This window comes from Penicillium hispanicum (assembly GCF_028827665.1).
Source record: "Penicillium hispanicum strain IBT 35686 chromosome Unknown utg000001l_segment0_segment0, whole genome shotgun sequence".
NCBI classification, from domain to species: domain Eukaryota; kingdom Fungi; phylum Ascomycota; class Eurotiomycetes; order Eurotiales; family Aspergillaceae; genus Penicillium; species Penicillium hispanicum.
In genome coordinates, this window is record NW_026623193.1 from 4,166,848 (window position 1) to 4,189,318 (window position 22,471).

The 22,471-nt window shown below is 52.6% G+C and overlaps 10 protein-coding genes across 10 annotated transcripts; 5 read left to right on the plus strand and 5 right to left on the minus strand.

Moving 5' to 3' along the window:
* Positions 1–1,674: 1,674 nt before the first annotated feature.
* cpcA (amino acid starvation-responsive transcription factor GCN4) lies at positions 1,675–3,176 on the plus strand (the record flags this gene model as incomplete). Its single annotated transcript, XM_056940740.1, has 2 exons — positions 1,675–1,678; positions 1,783–3,176. The coding sequence occupies 2 exons, from the start codon at positions 1,675–1,677 to the stop codon at positions 3,174–3,176; spliced, it is 1,398 nt and encodes a 465-aa protein (XP_056805020.1).
* Positions 3,177–4,224: 1,048 nt separating this feature from the next.
* On the minus strand, positions 4,225–6,086 carry N7459_001556 (asparagine synthetase domain-containing protein; the record flags this gene model as incomplete). The annotated part of the gene is made up of 2 exons (XM_056940741.1): positions 4,225–5,340; positions 5,394–6,086. The coding sequence occupies 2 exons, from the start codon at positions 6,084–6,086 to the stop codon at positions 4,225–4,227; spliced, it is 1,809 nt and encodes a 602-aa protein (XP_056805021.1).
* A 372-nt stretch (positions 6,087–6,458) lies between these two features.
* N7459_001557 (guanine nucleotide exchange factor VPS9) lies at positions 6,459–8,984 on the plus strand (the record flags this gene model as incomplete). Its single annotated transcript, XM_056940742.1, has 4 exons — positions 6,459–7,833; positions 7,886–8,139; positions 8,199–8,866; positions 8,939–8,984. 4 exons carry the CDS (start codon positions 6,459–6,461, stop codon positions 8,982–8,984), a joined length of 2,343 nt encoding a protein of 780 aa, XP_056805022.1.
* A 280-nt stretch (positions 8,985–9,264) lies between these two features.
* On the minus strand, positions 9,265–10,333 carry N7459_001558 (alpha/beta-hydrolase; the record flags this gene model as incomplete). Its single annotated transcript, XM_056940743.1, has 2 exons — positions 9,265–10,085; positions 10,147–10,333. The coding sequence occupies 2 exons, from the start codon at positions 10,331–10,333 to the stop codon at positions 9,265–9,267; spliced, it is 1,008 nt and encodes a 335-aa protein (XP_056805023.1).
* Positions 10,334–10,577: 244 nt separating this feature from the next.
* On the minus strand, positions 10,578–11,330 carry N7459_001559 (uncharacterized protein; the record flags this gene model as incomplete). Its single annotated transcript, XM_056940744.1, has 1 exon — positions 10,578–11,330. The coding sequence occupies one exon, from the start codon at positions 11,328–11,330 to the stop codon at positions 10,578–10,580; it is 753 nt and encodes a 250-aa protein (XP_056805024.1).
* A 1,086-nt stretch (positions 11,331–12,416) lies between these two features.
* N7459_001560 (FAD-dependent oxidoreductase) lies at positions 12,417–13,673 on the plus strand (the record flags this gene model as incomplete). The annotated part of the gene is made up of 1 exon (XM_056940745.1): positions 12,417–13,673. The coding sequence occupies one exon, from the start codon at positions 12,417–12,419 to the stop codon at positions 13,671–13,673; it is 1,257 nt and encodes a 418-aa protein (XP_056805025.1).
* Positions 13,674–14,020: 347 nt separating this feature from the next.
* Positions 14,021–19,289, minus strand: N7459_001561 (sulfate transporter family protein; the record flags this gene model as incomplete). Its single annotated transcript, XM_056940746.1, has 11 exons — positions 14,021–14,045; positions 14,113–15,308; positions 15,360–15,593; positions 15,646–15,845; positions 15,903–17,240; positions 17,373–17,658; positions 17,772–17,785; positions 17,858–18,158; positions 18,273–18,340; positions 18,425–19,118; positions 19,203–19,289. 11 exons carry the CDS (start codon positions 19,287–19,289, stop codon positions 14,021–14,023), a joined length of 4,443 nt encoding a protein of 1,480 aa, XP_056805026.1.
* A 391-nt stretch (positions 19,290–19,680) lies between these two features.
* N7459_001562 (uncharacterized protein) lies at positions 19,681–19,930 on the plus strand (the record flags this gene model as incomplete). Its single annotated transcript, XM_056940747.1, has 2 exons — positions 19,681–19,707; positions 19,790–19,930. 2 exons carry the CDS (start codon positions 19,681–19,683, stop codon positions 19,928–19,930), a joined length of 168 nt encoding a protein of 55 aa, XP_056805027.1.
* A 108-nt stretch (positions 19,931–20,038) lies between these two features.
* On the plus strand, positions 20,039–20,944 carry N7459_001563 (uncharacterized protein; the record flags this gene model as incomplete). Its single annotated transcript, XM_056940748.1, has 2 exons — positions 20,039–20,061; positions 20,116–20,944. The coding sequence occupies 2 exons, from the start codon at positions 20,039–20,041 to the stop codon at positions 20,942–20,944; spliced, it is 852 nt and encodes a 283-aa protein (XP_056805028.1).
* Positions 20,945–21,528: 584 nt separating this feature from the next.
* N7459_001564 (uncharacterized protein) lies at positions 21,529–22,121 on the minus strand (the record flags this gene model as incomplete). Its single annotated transcript, XM_056940749.1, has 2 exons — positions 21,529–22,056; positions 22,113–22,121. The coding sequence occupies 2 exons, from the start codon at positions 22,119–22,121 to the stop codon at positions 21,529–21,531; spliced, it is 537 nt and encodes a 178-aa protein (XP_056805029.1).
* Between the last annotated feature and the right edge of the window lie 350 nt (positions 22,122–22,471).

The window sequence follows — 22,471 nt, forward strand, 5'->3', positions numbered from 1 at the left end:
AAAACTGTTCGTCTATGGTCTAGTAAATAGAGGTGCCTCGTATAGATTGCCGACCGGTCAGTGTGAGGCTATTCATCTGCACACTTATTCTGCAAGTAATACCGAGAGTCACGTCGGGCTCCATCCAGGTACATTGGTCTGGGGTACATATTATCAGTCGCATTGCTGTCGGCTTTGTCTATCGCAGTCATTGCCTACTTAGGTAGCTGCCTATGTACGTTGGCCACTCCATATACGTAACCATGCGTTCTACACTTTCCTTCAGCCTCCGCCATTGCCCTGACCTAGAGCACCGCGCAAAAAGAGGGGCAAAGCCAGTCGAGAATCCCAAATGCAAAGTATCACGGACCATCTCATCCACTGACCAATGAGATGCTCCAGCTCACTGTATATATACCTATTGTACCGTAGTCTAGATCCGATCTACATTATCACTGCTAAACCGGATCATTGTCCTCTATACAAGCAGCATGCGCCTCCGAACTACGCTAGAATATGGACGATAGATAGTCTTCGCTCGGTGTTCATTCTTTAGTCAACTCAACACTGATGGGCCAAAAAGCCTACGGGGGCCAGACGCAAACTGATTTTTGGACCGCGCACAAAAAGGATAGCGCCTGGATTGCGTTCAGCTAAGGAATTTAGTCTCAGCAGGAGTGTGTTCGGCAGCCGCACGAATGAACATGGATTTGTAAGAGACACACCCTTACTTATGTAGGAGGGAGGCAGATAAGATTTCGGACTTGTCCCTCGCCAGTGAGGATGTCCTGATTCGTTCGACGCTGGACCCGATGCGAATCCCGTTGCATTGCAGGGAGAAATTTCCACGGCGGTGGATTCCTGGCGAGGGAATCGGGATTGCGCGAAAGTCAATTTTCACGCCCTTCGGCAAGGCTAAGATTAAAGCAGGCATTGAATGGCACACGGGGCCGTGGTACACAGCCCGCGGGGAGTGAAAGGGGAAAGGATCGGTGGGGCACAGGTCAGCGCTATGTAGTGCATCCTGGTGGCCTGGAGAGCCGCATAGTTGGATATGTAGCTGTCTGGACTGGCCTCACTCTTATCACTTTGTGGATTGCGATTGCCTAGTCATGATTGACAAGTGCCTACTCCGAGGAGAAGATTGTGGTGGCCTACCAGTTATATAGAAAGGGGAATGATGAAACTGCACTCTGGTGCGGATGTGCGGATGCCTGGGACATGCCGGAGAGAGAGTAGATGGTAAGTGATTGGCCAATTCTAGCGGGCTGAGACGGTTGTGGGTCTGGGTACATCACCACTACCTGCATATCTGTCAGGCGTACTCGATCCAGGGCGGTCTTTCTCGGTACCTTCTAAGTACCGCCAAGTACCCCCGGTCCCAGCCCAGACTGGCCCGCCTGGGCCAGGCAGCCAATCAGCAGTACAAATTTGCCTATGACTCACACCCCGTGACCCGCAGGCCTACTAAGCCCCGTGCGGCGACCGCAGCCCGATTGGCTCCTCAGGCACACCCGTGGTCCACCCGCGCACACAGCCGAATTGGCTTGTCGCTTAAGAAGTGCCTGAGTCCCCCCGTCGATGCCTTTTTCTTCCACACCCCCGTGTTCCACTCATAACCACTCTATTTTTCATCTATCACAACCACCATTCCGTCTACATTTGAACCACATTTTGAATCACTGCAGATCCAAAATGGGTGCCTACTAAGCCCTCCCCGCGACAGTCAGTCTTTCTCGACCGAGACAGACATCATAGATTCCTCCGGAACCGCAATTTCTCCCTTCTCCTCTCTTCCTTCAGAGTCTCCTGTCCCAGGACCTCTGAACTTCAGCATCGCTTCGGCTAGCTCAAGTTCTCCCAACCACATCATTCCCCCGATCGACGTAACGTCGTTCACCACGGATCAATTCCAGCAATCATGGCTTCCCACGCCCCCGCCCCCACAGCCCTCGGCTTCCAGTTTGAACAACAGCAACAGCAACAACAACAACAACAGTGCGCTAGAGGACTTTGTGCTCTATCCCGCCCCGCCAGCCCGTCCGCAGCCTCGATTCAGAGACTCGCGTGCGCTAGCACCCTCGAGTACTGCCCTTAGGCCTTCTGCTCTCCAGCCCTTTCTGGCGCAGAATAACCCTCGACGGCACTCCTTCAGTCTGCAGTTGCATCGCCATCTCCAGCAGCAGTTCTCTGGCTCTCCTGTGCCGGACCCCAGAGTGACCCAGCTTGCCCGGTCTCCATCCTACTGGTCTCATCCCACGCAGAAGCACGCTCCGCACCTCGCGGCATCTGTGCCAATCAAATCTTCCCACCGTTCCTCCATCCCGCCGTGTTACACCGGTTCCCTCAATTCTTATCAGAAAAACAAGCAACACATGCAAGCATATCGCCGGAACATGTCCGCTCCCAACTTCCAAGGTAATTCATCCCATATGCTCGCTGTACCTAATCCAGCCACTTACATTGGTTCCCCAGAAAACGACGCCGAGCTTTTCGGACTCCCCTCTACTGGTCCTATGGGCGACATGGGTTCTCCCCTCGCGTTCGGCCAGCTCCCATTGGGAACTGAGCCCGACGCCGGCTTCTCTCCCGAGATGCCGCAGGGCACTGTCTCGCCCAAAGACCTTATGTTCGAGAACTCGGTCCCGCCTTCTGGCACTTTCACTGATCTGAGCACTCCGCCTTTTGACTCGCCGGGCACCTTCAGCCAGAACCCATCTCCTCTGTTCACTGACGTCGACTTCATGGGCCAAGATGACTGGGCACCGCTCTTTCATGACGGCTCGGCTGCGGCTGCACCCAACAATTTCGATCCTCCGTTCGATGTCGCTGCCGCCCTGGCCGAGACTGCGAAGCAGGAGATTCCCCAGCCTGATACCTCAACGTCCACTCCTCCCAATCGCGTCGCGGCGAAGACATCGCCTTTGTCTGCTACTGGTTCTACCAAGCACTCGAGCATTTCCGGTATTTCTCGCCAACGCAAGGAGCTGTCTCCTATTGACTTCGACCCCTCCGACCCGGTCGCCGCCAAGCGTGCGCGCAACACCGAGGCTGCCCGGAAGTCGCGTGCTAAGAAACTGCAACGCCAGGCTTCTGCCGAGAGTCGCATCCGTGACCTCGAGGAGCAGTTGGCGCAGCGCGACGAGCTGATTGCGAACCTCCAGGCCCAGCTTGACATCCAGAAGAGCCTGCAGTGAATCTGGAACGTTTTCTGTGATACATATGCTTCCTAATTGTGCTTTGTTTTGATTTGATCTCATCGGTTTCTGGTGTGGTGGGCGCGGGTCTTGGGTCAAGCCTTTACCTCGACGTCTCACTGAGATTTCCGAGCTATTCGCTCCTGGATCTCTAAAAGTTATCTTCCAATGACTTAGGACGTCATTTCTGTCTCTATCTCGATTGCTTTTTGATTTGCCTTCGTTTCGGCCGGTTCTGATTGTCTCCCACATGGGATTGACTCGTGGCTAGATCGTTTTGAGTATTCATCTTTTGAATTTGAACGTTTCATCTTCACCTCGCCTTCCAACCAAGTAGTTCCAATCCATCAGTAGGCTTGATATAGTGTAAGCATCTCTACGGTACCTAATTTTCCACTGGTTTCTCTCCCGGACCCAACGGAGCCGCTGTTCCCTTGTCCATCCAGATGTGCCCTAGTCTTCATTTCTACAACGGGGACCCTACCGCAAAAGCGGATGGATGTACATCCAAACCAGCTCAGACTTGCCTTTTCCAACCTCACAAACACACAACGCCCCTCCAACCATGCTCGCCCATTGCCTCCATGCCGCCCAACTCTCACAACACAAGGACACAAGCATTCGCACCAAGCTTCCCATCTCCTTATTCCTCCTTGAGCCCCGCGCCGTCTCCGAAAAGACTGCTGTTGCCCTGAGGAACAATGCGAATGAGAGTAGGCCTGTTTGCGGAACACTTGTCCTCGAGCTGCAGGGCTGAATGGCCTCCCATTCACAACGGAAAGCAGGGAGAATGCGAGGCGAGGCAGAGCAGAGGTATAGGTAGGAGGATGTGGTTTCGGAAGTATCTATTCCAATGTTTGTCATCATCGCTGGTTTGCAGAATCCCTTGATGCTAGGCTGGGAATGTGGATGAGGAGACTGATATGGCCCCGCAAAAGGGGGGGTAGGAGAAAGACAAGGCAATGCAGGGCGATATCCAGTCAATAAGAACGGCCGGAGGAAAAAAAAAAATAGAGAGCTAGAGAAAGAGGATCAAGATACTTGTCATTCAGCTCAACGCATCAGTACCTTTCGTCCGGCCCTTCTCCATCTTGGCCGTCCGCGCACCGAACTGAATCGCGCGCTTCTTCTCCCGCGCAACACGGCGCAATCCAAGGCGGAGCGCCACGAGCCGGAGCGCCATCTTCTCCGCGTCAATTCCGCCTGTATCCTGGGCTTGTGCATCTGGTGTGTCAGAGGCGGGTGGCTCGGCGAGTCCGAACCCGCACTTCTCCCAGACCGGCGCGCGAAGGGCCCACGCTACGAATTCCTCGTCAAGATACGGGAAGCGGGTTTCCCGACCCCAGTGGGAAAGCACGCGGTCGTCGCGGCCGAGATTGCGCTGCCCGAGTCGGCTGACGTCTAGATTGATCTCGGCGACGAGACCCTCGAAGCCACTGTGCTTGAAGGCGATGCCGTGGCGGCCGTAGCCGGCGAAGAGTTCGTCTGCGCCAAGACCGGAAAGGAGAACGCGGGCTGAGGTTGTGTAGGTGATTGCGTCTGCGTCGCCATTGGAACCGGGATCCGCGGTGGGGGAAGAAGAGTGCATTGTGCCTTGACCGCGTGAGGCAAAGTATAATGCACACGCGATGGACAGGTCCATCTCTGTATTGTGCGGTCTCATAAGTCGTTTCACCAGGTCTCGATGGGCGAGCGTTTCGGTGTATGGGATGTTTATAGCTACAAACCGCCAGTTGCGGGCCGGGCAGGTTTGTCGAAGCTCGTCAAATGCAGAACGACCGGTGATTCGGTCTGGGCAGTTTTCGTATATCGACGTTTGGGGCGCAGGGGGAGAAGATGCCGTTTTTGGCCGGGTTGAATTCGCGGCTGCGGCCACTCGAGGATTTTCAAATGCCACATTGAGTAGGTCGATTGGCTCGTCGAGAGGTAGAATCTCATGTGAGAGTCGGGCAAGGAGTGTGCAGTCCAGCCCACCGGAGAAGAGTACTGCGATCTTCGGGCTTTGTCCTCGGACGTAGCCTGGTGGCTCTGGGACATCCTGAATTCGCAATCTGAGAGATTGGCTAAGCCTAGACTCCAGTTCTTTGACGAATGGGGTGTCCACCGTCAATGCAACGGGCTGTTCTGCTGGAATCGACATGTTCATCGGTGGGATGGGGTTTTTCTTCGTGAGGTGTTAGTTGAAGAGTAAGGATAGAGGCTAGCCATAGAACTCACAATATGACCGCTTGGAGGTGAAGAGTGAGAGCTCCAAGGCAGAGTTTCGATCCTGAACTGTTCTTTGGAACGCATTGGCGGATCATGACATGTATGGAGATCGATCATGTATACACCATCAAAGCCAACTTCTTCATAACACGCCGAAGGAGATCCATCACACAAGCTGCAGATCTTCAAGCTTCCGTCTGCGTCCACACCATGCAGGAGAGATCTTCTCCCAAGGCAATCCCTGCTGAAAAAGAGTCGTGAATTCACTGCATCATAGAAGACAAAAGCAAATGGCCCCGAGATACTCGCAACTGCATCAGCCAATCTGTGAGAAGATTTCGTAGTATCGCTGTTGTCATCCCCCTTTACAGCTTGCAGAAAGAGGTCCAAGATATGCCGAGTATCATTGCCTGAGATCCGCTTGCTGGCGATCTTCCAGGCCTCCCCGTTCCAGCAAAGGACAGACTGGGTGGCGGGGTCTACGAGAGGCTGCGAGTAGATATGGTCACCTCGGAGTGATAGGACCGTGGAAATGAAAGTGAGATTGTAGCTTAGCGGCTGAGACACGCCATCTTGTGTCTTGACCTCCTTGCGCACTGTATGTGTCTGACAGCTGTCTGGACCTCGTTTTTCGAGCAAGGCTTGCGTCTCCTGTGCTGGTGGTGTAGGTTTGGACGATAGGGAGAAAAAGATCCCACACATGGTAGGAGGAGGCGAGGACGAAGGGACAATCAACCGTGACCGTGGTGGGCCTTTTCATGCGTTTACTGCCTGAGGCACAAATATTAGTCATCTCTATAGAATCAGCCCTGTAGCACAGGAGATATCGTCGACTTTCAGGGCAAGTGCATTGTCATATATAACTGTGAGGGAAGATATCTGGCAGATTCTGCACCACCCACTCACAGGATTTCATCTCTGACATCGCATCGACACAAAGCAGTAAGCGTCGTCCTGAGCGGGCCTCGGCTCAACGATGATCCGCCGGCGCATCAACATGCGAGCCTCAAGTGTCTTGCGCTTCGCCATGACCCCCTGAACCCAGTTGAGTGATCTGCATGCTGATTTTAGCTTATGTCGGCCACCGAAGCCTCTCCTTCTCCGGCTTCCGGGAAGAGGGACGACCAGCCTACTCTGAACACCGCTGAGAACCCCGCGTCTGCAACCGATCTCCCCGAACCGGAGCATGACCCCACGAAGGAAAGCTACAAACGAATCGAGATAGATACGGATTCCAAGATGGAATCGCCCACCCAGACTGGCGCAGCTCATTCTTCCGCAGCCTCGACAAATGTTGCACAGTCAACAACAGTCCCAGTCCCGTCCCAACCAGACCAGCTTGCGGGAAAGATGGATGGATTATCGGTATCAGGGAAGAACGTGTCTGACAATATACCGCCCGCCGAGGCGAGTACGCCTCCTCCTCCGCCTCCCGAGAAAGACAATGCCACTTTTGACTCGAACTCGAACTCGAACTCGGCCCCCGCGGCGCCTGCTTTGCAGTCCACCAGCGAACCGACCTCGGCTCCAAGTTCCGAAAAAGAGCTGCCCGACGTGCCTGGGGACAGTGATGCAAAATCGGGCCCTGGTGGTCAAATAAAGAAGGCCCGGGAGGAGAACGATTCCCAGTCAGAGATTGAAACCATCATGGGCCAGTTCCAGGACCCTGCGCGGACCACGGGGCATCAGGAGATCATGTCGCCCCGAATGGAGCTGGCTGAACAATTCCGTGGCGCCCAAAACTACTTTCCGCCTCGCAGGTCGAGCTTGGAACCCATTCAAACCACCCTAGCTGGGTCCTCGGCGGGCACCCAGGCCGGCACCCATTCAGCCGCAGCTGCCAACCAATATCACCATAAATCTGCCGGGCCGGATGATCATACCTTGACCCGACAATCATCAGCCTCAACGGTTCCACCCCCACCTCCACCAGAGCCCGAGCCGGACCAACCGTTCGATTTCCACCGGTTTCTCGAACAACTTCGTCACCGGACTGCTGACCCCGTGGCCAAGTTCCTGCGTTCTTTCCTAATGGAGTTTGGGAAGAGGCAGTGGATGGTCCACGAGCAGGTCAAAATTATTAGCGATTTCTTGACATTCATCACAAATAAAATGGCTATATGTGAAGTCTGGCGCGACGTGTCTGATAGTGAATTTGATAATGCCAAGGAAGGGATGGAGAAGCTGGTGATGAATCGCCTTTACTCTCAGACGTTTGCTCCGGCGATTCCGGCACCTCCAACAATTCCCCGAAGTGCAAGTCGCAGCCGACGGAGAGAAATCGAGAGGCTTCACGGGCCGTGGCGGCGCGGTCAGCACCAGGAGGATATTGAGCGGGATGATATTTTGGCGCAGAAGATTCGCATATACAGCTGGATCAGCGAGGAACATCTCGACATACCTCCGGTGAGCGGCGGGGGGCGCCGTTTCCTCAACCTCGCACAGCAAGGTATGTCACTATGGGCCTGGCTCATCGGGCTTTTTGCTAATAGCGCATCTAGAACTGCTGAAGATTAATGGCTACCGAGCGCCTCGGGATAAAGTAATCTGCATTTTGAATTGCTGCAAGGTGATCTTCGGCCTGCTGAGGAATTCCAAAAAGGCCGATACCTCCGCTGACGCCTTCGTCCCGCTTCTGATCTACGTGGTGCTGCATGCGAACCCGGATCATCTCGTCTCTAACATTCAATACATCCTGAGGTTCCGCAATCAGGATAAACTTAGTGGAGAGGCAGGGTACTATCTGTCTTCTCTGGTATGTCGAATTTATCTACGTCCGCGAGATTCGATTGTACGCCGCTGACATTCTCACAGTCAGGAGCCATTCAGTTCATTGAGACATTAGACCGCACCAGCCTCACAGTGACCGACGAAGAATTCGAGCGGAATGTTGAGGCCGCTGTCTCCGAAATCGCTGAACAAAACCGTGAATCGGAATCTCTCAGCGAAAAGACTCCCAATCAGCCCACCACTCCCCGCGCTCCCTCACAGCCCCCGGCCGGACCCAGCCGCAGAGACGCATCGCAGTCAAGTGATGATGACACCTCAGCCCCAGTTGCCGGTCTGCTGCGCACCATCCAAAAACCCCTCTCCACCATCGGCCGCATCTTTTCCGATGACCCAGAGTCCGCTTCCTCGCAAGAGCGCCCTCTTCAACCTGCTACAACCCCACAGCCAACTGTTGCGCCTCCGCGTCTCAACCCAAATGTCTACCAGCCTCCCCGCTCTAGCAGCGAGGGCCGACTATCTGGCGATGAGCGTGTCCCTCAATCACGAGACGGCAGCGACGGATCGGCCAAGAAGAGCCTCAACCGTGTCATGGATGCACAGGACGCAGCCGCACGTCAAGCCAGTGCAGAGGATGCCGAGGCACGCCGCATCCAGCGCGCTGAACACAATAATGTGGTTGAGACGCTTTCGAACATGTTCCCGAATCTAGACCGCGATGTGATTGATGACGTGGTCAAGATGAAGGAGGGGCGGTGAGATCCCTTCTATTTCCTACTCACGAAATCCGTGAATTTGTCTTTTCTTTGCTGACTTCGAATCTGTAGGGTCGGTCTCGCCGTTGATGCATGCCTTGCTCTCAGCGCAGAGTAGTATATAGAAGCTTACTCATATCTCCTGTGGATCTTTGCCGGGAGATGGTGTGATGCCCCTGACTTTCGCATGACTTTGCTTTTCATGACCCCTAGTTTGGTGAATGGCTTTTAGCGTGGTGACAACCGGGAGGACAGCGATTGGTATAGCTCTTCGTCTCTTCATACAACCATATTTGCATATCGAAGTACATCGGTTGCTTTGGCGACGTATCTAGATGCTTCATTGGCGGCCGTGAATCCCCAGGTGCTTTCTACGTATATTTTCACGATGTGCAGCATCAATTGATCGGACTGAGAACGTCTGTGATAAACAAGAGTGCCCTGTTGTACGCCTCTGCGGTCGCCTTGGCCATCTCCGGCGCAGCGCCGGGAGTAAACTCCCGTAGTCCGTGTGGTCCGTCCTTCACAAGGTGAAGTTCCGATTTGACTCCCAGCTTGGTAAGCTGCTCATGATGATCGATGCTCTCCTGCGGAGACACGACCTCGTCGGCTAGGCCGTGCACGAACACAGAAGGCGGATACTTGTCCGTGACAAACAATTGCAACATGCCGCGCTTCACGTCCTCCGGAAGGGCCGTAGCTCGCAGCTCATAGGCCACCGCGTCCAGCTCGCGCCCCAGCCCGGGTTTACCAAAACACCCATCCAGGAACGTGCCTTCGATCTCCCAGTGCACGGTCAGCGCGAACCGCTTTGACATTCGACCCGCGGAGACATCGTCGCTGACAACGGTCTTGTCTGCCAGCAAGCCGGGGACGTCCCTCAGATCCACCAACTTGGCAATCGAGGTTGGCGGCCGGCCCTTCGTCCAGTGGTCCAGGAGCATATTGCCTCCAAGTCCGTAGACCGATAGAAGGACCGCCGGTTTGGGCTCGGCGTAGATGCAGGCGGCGCGCGCTGAGTAGGCACCCGCCGAGAAGCCTGTGACGGCGATGCGGGCTGTGTCCAGGAACACCGATTCCGGCAGCTGGCGCTTGAATTGCTCGCCGGCGAGGAACTGGAGCAGAGCCTTTGCATCTGCGATTTGGTCGAGGGTAGTGCTGGGGTGGCAGAGACGATAGTCAGCCGCGATGAAGATCCAGCCTTTCTCCTGGCAGTGGTCTGTGGGCCTGTGAGCATTCCAGTACTAGATCGAGTGACCGGTGATGGTTTGTTGATGTACCGTATAGCCAGTAGGGAAAACCCATGCCACGCCGGGAACCGGCTGTCATGCCACCGCCGTGGTAGTAGATCAGTGCGGGCAAGCGTCCGGCAACTTCGTGGGGTAAATAATAGTCAAGCTTGATTTCGTGGTCGCCGACCACAGAGTAGACCAGTGTTCGGCCTCCGTCAGGCACTTGTGGGTGCATGATGGGCAGATGTAGATTGGTCGGAAATGATGCGGATGTGTGTGAAGGGAAGTATATTATTCTGTGAGTGAAGAATGGTTTGTCTGGCTGGATAAAGTTATTGCCGGGTTCGTCATGGCGACCGATCTAAGTGGATAAGCGGCTTTACTTCTGGATTTACAGAGTCAAGGTTCGAATGGATGAAGAAAATAATCAAGTTTTAGTATATGGACAGGGAAAGACCAGCAGCTCGTCATATCAAAAATCAATTAGCAACCGCCTCAATATCAAACCGCATTTGTAGCTGATTGTAAGGACCCCAGGGCCAAGTAAGAACTCTAGCAATGCGCCGCGTTCCTCGGTCAAATGCACCCAAGACCAGATAGGCCACGACCTTACCAACTCTTGTGCCGAGCAGTGCCTGGTATTCTGGCGTGTCGTATTTCCAGCTTCGCACAGTACGATCAGGCCAGCAGAGTCCGTTAGCTGCGGAGTACAGGTGCTTCGTGACAAAGTCCTTAGTGTCCGCGTTGATCACCATGAGCACGAAGACAGACCTGAGGCTTTCGATCGAAAAGTCCTTTTCGTAAATAGCCTTGGTGATCTCAGAGATCCATGGATCGTCTGACCCCTTGCCTCTTTCCATGTCTTCAATGAAGATCAATCCCGGTCCAGTTCGCCCTCGCCAATTACTAATGGTGTTGGATTCCTCATTTGGCAATTCGTCTCTAGTGACATGATATAGCTCAGTGCCTTGATATGTGGTGTCTTTGATGTAAAGGTCGGTTTCAAAGGGCAACCCAAATTCGACGGCTCTACTGCGAAGTGATAAGGGGAGGCCCTCGCGTTCCTGTACAATATCCCAGCCCTGTAACCGGAGATCCTCACAGCTGAGTGTGGACCTTTGAATGGGGCTGAATATATTAGGATCGTTGATCCATTTCTGTCGAAGTGCCCCCGTTTCTTGAATGTCTGTGTACTTCAACGCCGGTCTCTCTAGAGTTTGGAGATCAGCCATCGCTTGACAGACAGACATTGTGTAAGAGGCTGATGACTGGAACCAGGGACATGAAAAACAAAACTAACTTGCTCAGCAAGCCTTTACTGGGCTCTTATATCAGCCGGATGCCAGCGAGTTGGCAACCTATGTCTCTCCCATTGACATTGACAAGGAGTGACAAAAGAGTTATGACAATGAAGACGACATGCACTGACAAAGGGACTTGAATGACATTGAATACAATACGGCAATGAGACAAAGCAGTTAAAGGTTGGGTTACATATCTTGTCTATGGATGTCCCTCTGTTCAAGTCCCTTTGATTGGCTATTTACACAATTGTAGTAGACGAGATGCCTAGGTACCCGGTACACAGCCTTGGGGAGCTCAACTCACTTGAGACCGTAGTGAAGGCTGCTATGCCACTTTGGATTGACCTGTCTATTTGGAGAATTGCTATGTTTGAGAAAACGTTTGGATTATCATAAGGAGGCAGCCACTCTATCCATTCCTCTCAGTAGTTAGGGAAGGCTCACTTCATCCCCTCCAGAACTAAGCTCAGTAGACAGAATTCACCAAAGCCTTACTCCCTGATATGGAATCCAGGGGCTCAGATGGCCTAGCAAGGAATAAGATGATCGATAAAGGGATATCGCAGACTTGATTGAATAGATGCTAGTGCTGTTTACAACAACTGTGGAGAAAGAGCATCTAGTTTATGGGCGCATCCACGGCGACTCTGTAGTACCAAGAAACTAAGAAATCAAGAAACCAAGACAGCTGGGACGTCATAGTCCCGTACAGTCTGTATACTCCAGTCTTGATCAAGAACGGATATATCTATATCCCATCGTCTTTACCCCGGATGATACGGAGATTACAAACCCCCGAGCAATCCACCGTTGCCTCTCGTTCGGCGCCGAGTGAAGTCTCGGACTGCCGCGACCGAGCCGATCCTTACCTTTTGGAGTCCACGGGGCCTCCAACTCCCGGGACTATAAAGAGGCTGCCTTTGCATGGTCAAGACCAATTCTCAATTACCTGCCCAGTCTGAATTCTACCATCGCGTTGAATCATTGTTCACCTCTCAATCCACAGAAAGTTCCATGTCTTCCTCTCCCAAGATTGCCATTGTCGGCGGCGGTCCAGCAGGACTGACCGTCGGTCTTCTTCTACACAAGCAACACATCCCATTCACCATCTTCGAGCTCCGCTCCAAACCGACCGACGAAGAACTCGCCAAGCCCTCCGGATCCCTCGACCTCCACGAGGAATCCGGGATCGCTGCCATCAAAGAGGGCGGCCTGTACGACCAATTCCTCCAATGGACCGGCGAATGCTCCGAAGCGCAAAAAGTCTCCGACAAAGACGGCAACATCCTCTGGACCGACGAAGGCGAATTGAGCGAGCGCCCGGAAATCTCCCGCCACGCACTCACGCAGCTCCTGAGCGCAGGCGTCCCAGCCGAAAGCATTCAATACGACCACAAGCTCTACTCGGCCACCAGCGTGCCCGGCGCCAGCGGCGCACAGACAGAACTCGACTTCGGCCCCCACGGCAAGCAGACGTTCGACCTCGTCGTCGGCGCCGACGGCGCCTGGTCCAAGGTCCGTGGTCTGCTCACCGACGTGGCGCCCGCGTACACGGGGACCCAGGGCATCACCGTGACCATCCGCCAGATCACAAGTAAATACCCGCATCTGGCCGAGCTCGTCGGGCGCGGCAGCTTCACTGCGCTGGGCCTCCGGCACGGCGTCATGTCGCAGCGCGGGCCGCTGGATTCAGCCCGGATCTACATCGTCCTGACGACTGCAGACGAGAACTTCGCGGCCGAGGCGGGCGTGGCCGGTCGGCCGCCCGCGGCGGCGGCGGATAGACTCCTCAACGACGATGCGCTGCTTGGCGGCTTTGGGCCCTTGATTAAAGAGCTCGTGGCCGTTGCGTGCGATGAGGATTCGGCTGATAATCCCGGCGCGGATGTCGATGTGCGACCCATCTATGCCCTGCCCATCGGCGCTTCGTGGGAACATCGGCCCGGCGCGACGATCATCGGCGATGCGGCGCACTTGATGGGGCCGTGGGCGGGCGAGGGGGTCAATTTGGCCATGTGGGACTCTTTGTTGCTTGCTCGGGCTATCATCAGGGCTCATGAGGCGGCTGCGCGGGATAATGCGTCGTTCCAGAAGACGCTGGATCCGCTGATCAGGGACTTTGAGGTCGATATGGTGGAGCGCGCAAAGGAGAAGGCAGAGGAGACTCATCGCAATGGACAGATGCTGTTTGGACCGGATGGAGCGAAGGCGTTTGCCAACTTCTTCGCTAGTTTTTTTGCGGAGATGCATGGTGGCTCTGGAGGCCTATAGACGAATATATGACGGAACAATTTGGCGCATGGAGGCGTTTGGGTTTATTTGGATATATCAGACATAGCATATGTAGGTCGTCAACCAAGGATGGATATTTCATCAGCTCCTACGGTCTCCGCTTGACAATTCAGACCATCACCTTTATATCGTAAAAAGGAGGGGAAGATAGGACAAAGGCACATTTATGCACTGAAGCAGATGACCGGCTAAGAAGACACAAGCTAGATACAACGTAGACGCGTAGTATATGCATGAAGCAAAGCAGAACACAAGTTTCGCTCAAATTGCCACCCAGGATGAATGCAAATAACGACAAGAAGGAAGCCCTCCAAGCAACTCAAAGCTCAGGCAGCCATCGTCAATACGTATCTGTAGAAAGAAGCGTTAGAGCACGGTTCTCGACAAATTAATAACTGGAAAAGAACCAGGGACTTACGAGGTGATACTGTCCATCCGCTCGGTCGTCAATTTCAGACTGACAGTCAACAGCTCCCGAGCGATGCGCGGTTCCTGCTCTTGGAGCGCCTTCCACCGGTCATCACTAAGACACCAAGCAACACATTCGTGCTCGGTCTTCACCGTTGCCGTGCGGCGCGTGTCACTGAAGAATGGCAGTTCGCCGCACGGCCTGCCGGCGACAATGAGTTCAAAGTATCGGCCCTGCGGGAGATCGTACTCGCATCGAAGCATGCCAGACTCGAGAAGATAGAAAGCGCGCGGGACATCGCCTTCATGATACAAGACTGTGCCGGCTGGGTAGACCTCACAGGAGAAGTAGGCGCACGCTGGGAACCAGAAGTCTTCGTTCTGGGCGGAGAGACCCTGGAAGGTCTGCAGGAGGAGTGGAAGCGGTTGCCGCATTAAGGACCAGGCAGGTGCGGCTATCATGGAGTTTTCGTGTTCACGAATTGTGGTCGTTGCGACTCGCTGGAGATACTGCCCGCGCGGGGAGCTGACGATGTTGTCGGACAAAGCGGGCTGGGGGTTGGGCGGGACTGGCACCGGCACTTGGAGATGGTTGGTGTTCGCTGTGGATTCAACAGGCGTGGAGAGTAACGCCTCCTGACGACTGTAAAAGACTTTCAAGTAGTCATTCTCACAAAATTCAAGAGCAGAGTTGAGATCTTCAAATATTGGCACGTCAGAGTCGGCCTCGAAGAGGCCAACGTTCTGTAAGCTCTTGCCAACATCACCCTCTACATTGAGACCAGAGATGGTCGTTTGAATGTTGCGTTTGCGAAGAATGCGGTTAATGCGTGTAAAGGCTTCGGCTGCGGAGAAGTCCAGTCCGTAGACTCGAGAGAAGTCCAAAATCAAGAACCGAATAGGCTGCCGCTTGAAAGCGTCCTCCTCGATCAGTCCTCGCATGGTGTTTTCGACATTGACGATAGTGCCAAAGAAAAGGTAGCCCCCGAGCTTCATAATGAGAGTCTGCTGCCCAGCTTCGTGCAAAAACTGCTGCTGAATCGGTGGCCGGCGAACCGTGGACCCGGAAATTTCTCCCGAGAATGTTGCCCGAATGGCAGACTTGCGAGAGGTCTGTACCACAAAATTCACACACGCCAGGATGATTCCCACTAGAATACCCATCACAAAGTCCCAGGCTCCCATTGTCACAACAATGATGACAACCTAGAATAGTCAGATATGAAAGATTTCCACAGAACAAGTAGCATGGCATACCGTCAGGTATTCTAGGCGCGAGAGCTTCCCCCACGTGTCCACTAAGGCTTCCTGCAGCAATTCAATGCCAAGCAGGAAAATGAGAGCCCCAACAACCATGACTGGAATGTACCCAATGATAGAGGGACCAATGACCAATATTCCGCCTGTCGCTGCAGCTAGCATGAGACCAGCCAGTCGAGAGGTACCTCCACTGGCGATGAACAATAGACTGTTCGTGTACACAAGGTAATTCTGCGCGCGTTAGTTGATTGGTGTGAGGTGGTTGAAAGTAATATCACCTTACCTGGATGCTACCAGCGAATCCCGACAGAGCATTTGTGACGCCGTGGGCCATAAGTTCTCGGTCTACATTGAGGTTATCCTCCCCGGTGGATATACCCAGAGCAGGGACATTGATTGGCACATGGAGGACCCCAAAGAAGGTCAAAGCAAGCATGGCCGGAAGAGTATCTGCAAAGGCCGTCCAATTGACCGCGGACATATCTTGTGGAATGTTAGCCAGATCTCCCAAGAACCTCGGGGCGTGACTCAATCTCTTACCATAAAGTGTGTAAAAGTGGTACCAAGGATTGTTGGATGATGGTGCATCAAACGCCCATCCCTTTTGATGCAAGGTGTCCATGGAGATCCCCGCACTCGCAACAATGATGTAAAACAACACTGCCACGGCAATAAAATAAATACCGACAAGAAAGTTCGACCGAACAAAGTGCTTCAAAACAAGAAGGCCAGCTGCAAGGAAAAGGGGTATCATCCAAAGAGGCAAGGTATCGGCCTGGAAGAGTATTCGCAGGGTATCGATGTTATATTCAAGCGAGCCAGGCAAGCGGGCGGAGACTTCCACTCCAGTTTGAAGGAGGAAATAACCAACACCACCGATGCAACCAATGAGAATGTGGCGAGGGAAGAAACCGATGAGCGAACCGAGCCCGCACACGCCCATGAGAAAAAATACCAATCCAGTGATGACCGAGCTGACCGAGAAGGCGAGGATGGTAGTTGCAAGGACCGATTGCGGATTATCTTTACCGACCCTGTTCATGATAGCAAAGGCCATCTGGTGGAAGAAGGGGACCACCTCGATCATCTCACTTCCAATGCCCCCTTTGAAGATGGACCCGCCACAAGAGAATACGACTTGAGCGATGATTGTGCTAACATAGAACATTGAGATCCCATCTGAGCCAAGTTCGGCAAACAACGGCTCTCCCAAGGGAAACAAGATCATTCCATAGGAGAGTGCATCAAGAATGTTAAGAAGTAGTCCAAGCAAGACTGCCGGCACGAGACTGATAGGGTAGACAACTCCTTCTTGCCAAATAGTACGTCGATCCCAAGTCTTGGGGTTTGACAGTATCCGACAAGGCTTGGCAAGTGAAGAAATCCCTTTGGTGAAGACGCTAGAACGCCGATTGGCGGGTCCTCCTTGGTTCTCAACATCGTCAATTGTCCCATACCGGTTAGGAGATTTCGAGCGTGTCTTGGCGAGCAATGAGGTCCGTTCAGTCTCGCGAGGCTCTAGCTCGTCCTGGATAGTTGGTAAAGGTGGGAAGGGGATATCGTCTATGCCCGTTGGTGCAGTATGATCCTCAGCGGAGTCCGGTAAGGGATGGCGTATCATCTCTGTCAAGGCGGAGGAAGCTGAAGCCGGGTCGAGTGGCACTGCTTCCAAGTCTAGTGATTCTTCTCCCGCCGCCTGATGGGAGTCGGCAATGTCATCCTGTGAGAAACTTGAAGAGCGGCGACGGTCCTGGAAAATATCCAGACTGGGTGGCAAGCTGGTGCGGCCCTGCGAGGGCTTTTTATTCAATGACAGGCCGTATGTTGCAAGCTCGGCAGTTTGTTCACGAAGACCGTCTGACGCATAGTGAGCCGGGTCTGAAGCACGCGAGTGGTCAGTAAATGGCGCTATGTGTGTTCCTGTGTTCCCCGCAACAGAATGAGAAAGAAAGGGAAAAAAGAAAGATGCATTGGCCTAGATGCCCTGGACCTTATGCAGAGAGTACCCACCGGTAGGTGTATTGAACGAACGATGGTAGAATGATCGACCGGGAGCCCTCACACTCGAGCCATTGTAGCTTGAGGACTCTACGCCGGCGCCGGGCGAGTTGCCCAGCGTTGCGTGTTCCACCAGCGACCCCGGTGCGATCTCATCCGGTTCACGGTCAAACCCCCAATTGCGACGTGACAAGGCCGATGCGCGAGAGTCGCGACGGCCACGCGGTTGTAGTACGCCCATGAGCCTAGTCGCGCAACGGCCGTTGAGGCGCGAATGAATTCGAAAGATTGGCGGCCACTAGCGCATGCAGCAGCGTTGAGGAGAGAAAAGCGGCGGATGACGCAACGGTTGCTCGCACACGAGCATGCGCAGGTGATCAGTGCTTTGCGCGGACACGCCAGGATATATACCGATCCTTCGCGGGCTTATCAGACATCGTGAGCCATTAGCAACGAGAATTGGCGTGGATCATGGTTGGATGAGTGGATTGACTAACACCGGGGCTTCTTATCGCCGGCATTAGCGCAACCAAACTCGATTGCGGGTCGCCGGATACGACGATGCCTTCTGGACTGCTCGAGCAACGCCCGATCGGCACATCGTCGCTGCGAAGCGATGTTAGTCGACGCTAGCTTGCGCCAATCCCGGATGGATTCCTGGTCGGTGCGGCGATCGGGGCCTATCGACCTTGCAGGTGCCTCCAGACTCAACCACCACTCTCCGAGCGATGCTTCCAAGGTCTCCGCGATGCAGCTTCGCCCCCCGAATCCGGCGTACTTTGGAGCTTCGTGGACGCACTTGGGACTCCACAGTATCCTCCTACTACATTTCATGCCTAGTCGGCATCAAATCCCTGCAGCTACCGGACTATTTCATAATTTTTTTTTTCTCTAGTGATCCACCCCAGTTACGTTGGCCGAGATCGCCTGGAACAGCACATCGGGAGAGATTTTCCCAACTACGACAGGGTCAATCTGCTCTGTAGAGTCATGTCGCATCAGACATTTCATTCGAAAAGGCCATCGGCATGTGGATGGCGGGGGTATCAAAGTTCAGCGCGCACGTCGCACCAGCAGTCCCGGGCAAATCAGCTTAAACGTTCCAGGAATCCTTGTGCGATCAACCGCTCGACATCGCCTTGTCGCACGTAGAGCTGGCTGTTCTTGGTCAAATTGATCACGCTGTTTGAGGAGCACAGAATTAGCCTCATCCATCCCTGTGTAGTCCACAGTCACATACCCGTATTCGGTCTGGATCTCTCCGGCATCTTTCAGCACTCGCACGTCAATAAACAGATCCTTCGGGGGCTCCAAGGTCCCTGTCAGGTCAACATCCGTCCATTGTCCCTTGTACGCAGCCAGCATATCGCCATACTGCCGGAAGTATTCCTCTTCTTCGGGGCTGAGCGAACTATGCCCGCCTGTACTCGGTATTGGACCCCGCTCTTCGGGCGCCTCGCTGGGCTGTTGTTGCTCAAGCACGTCGACACCCGTCCAGCACAGCTCCTCCAGTTTCTCCGTCCGCACGCGGTGATATGCGAGCAGGCAGCGTTTGTTCCGGCGCATACACAGGTGGTCGACGAGGAGGGAACAGGCGGTCGCCGGGTCTGCAGAGGGGTTGAAGGCACCCTCGAAGGGATCGAGGAGGCGCGTCACATCGCGGTCAAGATCTCGCACCTCGCGAGTCACGGCTCGAACGATCTCGGTCTGGTATGGCGGTAGATGAGCGAGGGATTGCGTGCGTTTCGCATGTTGGACCTGTTGGGATGAGAGGTGAGTGCCGGGGCACGCAAGACGCTCGAGTCTTCACCGGCTTCATGAGGTTGATCATTGATCACGTACCAATTTATTGCCGAGTTCGCCGTACATCGTGGCCACACGATCCGGATCGGGTTGCGCCCGCTCGACGCGCTCCGGTTGATGATCCATGGCGCGCCAAGAGCCTTAGTCAGTGGGGATTGGAGGGAGGATAACTCTACCTAGGTAGATTCGGTGCCATTTATGCATTGGCCCAACACCTTTACATTGAACACCTGCGGAGATACAACCTAGGGGAGACACAGCATCCGCTTGTGGTATTTTTGCCCAAAATATTAGTGGTGTACTATATACATATCCCCATAGGCACTTTCCTCAACTTCCATACGATGTTTCGGACCGCCTGGACGTTGGTTATACTGATGCTCATGACTGACAAGAAGAACAGATGCATTAACAATAATTTAATATGTTGCATGCATAGGCGCTTGATACCTAGATAACCTCTGCCTGGTCTTGTCTTTCCATTTTAGAGTCCGACTTGGTGAGTCAAGAATTCATCATGACATCAGTCTATGACCACAAGGAGGTATGTTCGCGAGGAGTAGATATCCCACGTTTGATCTCCTCTCAAAAAGACCTAATCCACCCTCATCCTGGTTCTACTCTAGAACTATGCCACGTTCACGGAGACCTCAGAACCTCGAACCTACCACTACGGGTGTCAATCCCCCACCAACATGTCTTCTATGCAGAATGGAAATCCCTTTCACCTGCGACAATGGGATAGCGAATTCAACCGAAAAGGATAAACTACTCAAAAAAAGCCAATGGAGCAGTTATTGGAGATCCAAACGGAAGCATGTAATGCTTCCATCTAGCGAGGTAGAAGAGGCATCCTTTAGCAGTTACCCTCGGCTATGGTCATGCTTTTGTCGAGGATGTGAGTTCCAAGCAAATGCACAGCGATGAAATCTATAGAAAAAATTCTGACCAGCACAGTGATCAAGGAGTCTAATACCAGGTACCGTCTGACGGGCATCAACATTATAGTGCCTAAAGCATGTGATCCCTATCACTTTCCAGATAATCCAGCACTAGCGAGAATTGGAGGGAAAAAAAATGCACCATACGATGAGCGGAAGTTCACTCCGTTCTATGCAGCACAATTCAATAAGCGACCGGCTCAATACAGAGGAAAATTGCTTGGGTTCATTGTACATGCCAACTGCTGGGTGCTTTTTGGTCGAGTACTTGAACCCGGACCGACTGGGATCAAACTCGCAAAATTTATCCGGGCCTCCCGAAGATATTGGCGCGACAACAAATTGGACGGCATGTATGACTACAATATCAACTGGGCCGAGCCGCGTCAGCCTCTACCAGAGCTTGATTATGAATGCGATATCTTCCAAAATCCACTGGTGCCTGCAGTTCAGAAAGCGATCGATCATGCAAAGAACGAGAATCATCGTCTATACCCTTATTTTGACAGGGTTCCAATGGAAATTGCCATTATGATCTCTGAATGGGTCTGCCCTATCAAGTATACAGAGGATGATATCCGGAATATGCGAAATACGCTCCTCGCGTTTCATTGGAAGCTACCTGACTTGTTCTGGCGGGCGCGATTGGACGAAGATTTATTCTCTGAGTTGGGCATGCTCGACGATGCGACTGCTCCACTGAATTTACAATCACTTAGGCTGGATTTGATGAGTCTGGTCTTGGATCCAACATGGTATAATTCAAGTGGTCTAGCAAATCGTAAACGGGTGCTTGGGATTATGGTAGGTATCAAGAAGGCTTATTTAGAACAGACTTAGGCGAGGGAGACATCCATTAGCTTTCTCAGGGATTGCTCTTTAATATGTTTACTTGAAACAGTTGTCACAATTTCTTAAGCAAAACAGTCATCGAAATTTGTCATATTTCGAGATCCTACCACTACCATAACATGCTATACTTCATTCTCTATTTGGTTACATTGAAGAAATGATTCCTTGAGGAACAAAAACCGTTTAATGAGCTGTACTCTAATTATTTAGGTGGTCTACGGAACATCAGCGTGTTCTTTCATTACTTACCAGTAAGTCGATGATGTTGATAGGATAACCAGGGAATTTTGATAGTGTTTCTAAATGGCATGGAAGGTAATGAGGAGACAGACTGAATCTCTCTTGAGCATTTCTAGGCACTGAGGAAAAGCATCGAGTCCAAGAAGAATCCGGACTGATCAGAGGGAGGACGGAGGAAAGGAAATAAAGGAGCAATCCTGTATGCAAATACAACTGAATCGACGAGATCAGGATCAATGACCGGAGCAGATGATGGAGATCAACTGATATAGATTCCGATGATCAAAGGGAATGAGAGAATTGTAGGCGCCTTCTCCGCCTGGCAGTCCACATCAATGGTTGTTGAGGATGTGGTCCAGAATTTGCTGTACCTGAGAGGCATCATCTTTCAAATGCCATGGCTTACCCGGTTGCAACCCACTTGGCGCCCAGTTTTGAACACTCCGAAGCTGATCACTGTACTTGTAAACGCGCATACGCCTGCCAATGGCAACTATGCCATATACAGGGGTGCGGCGTGCGGGTCCACGGCGGCGATGTGTGGCGCTTAGATAGTCGTTCAATTGATCCACACCTTCTGTCCAAACAGTTGGCCAGCCCTCGTAGTCATATCTCTTGCACTGCACAATAAGAAATTTATTTGCAGATGTTGCGGCTCCACGATAATGGAAGACGTGAAGGTCCGAGAACCCCTTTTCACCAGTCAAGAGAGTATGCTCGTCCTGGGGACGCGTGACATATCCTTGGACGATAGGAAATTGTAAGGCCAAAATTGAATTCCACAAACCATAGATTGTGCACTCAGGGTCATTTCGTCGGATGCGAGAAAGCTCTTGCACGATTGCGTGGTTTTGCATGTACTAATAGCAGTCAGTGAGCTTCGGGCAAGCAGGTCGATACCTAATAGGTATCTTACTGTTGACATGATGATGACTTTGCTGGAGAGACAAATCTGGGAGAAAAGGCATCTGGTGTGACCTTATAGTCCTTTTATAATATTTTACCACTAACGTGAATATATAGATTCGGGTTAAGATCTGAGTGAATTAGTATCTAAGTGAGTTAAGATCTAAGTGAATTGAGAGTATCTAAGCGAGTTAAGATCTAAGTGAATTGAGACCTAAATGAATTAGGGTATGAATATAGAGTTCTCTAGATATAGAAGGATAATCAACTAACTTTTAAGGCTGTAGGGAATGATTTATTAACTTTTTATTATGATTACATCTTAGAGATACCTGGGTAAGTATGTAGCTACAACATACTACCCCTACA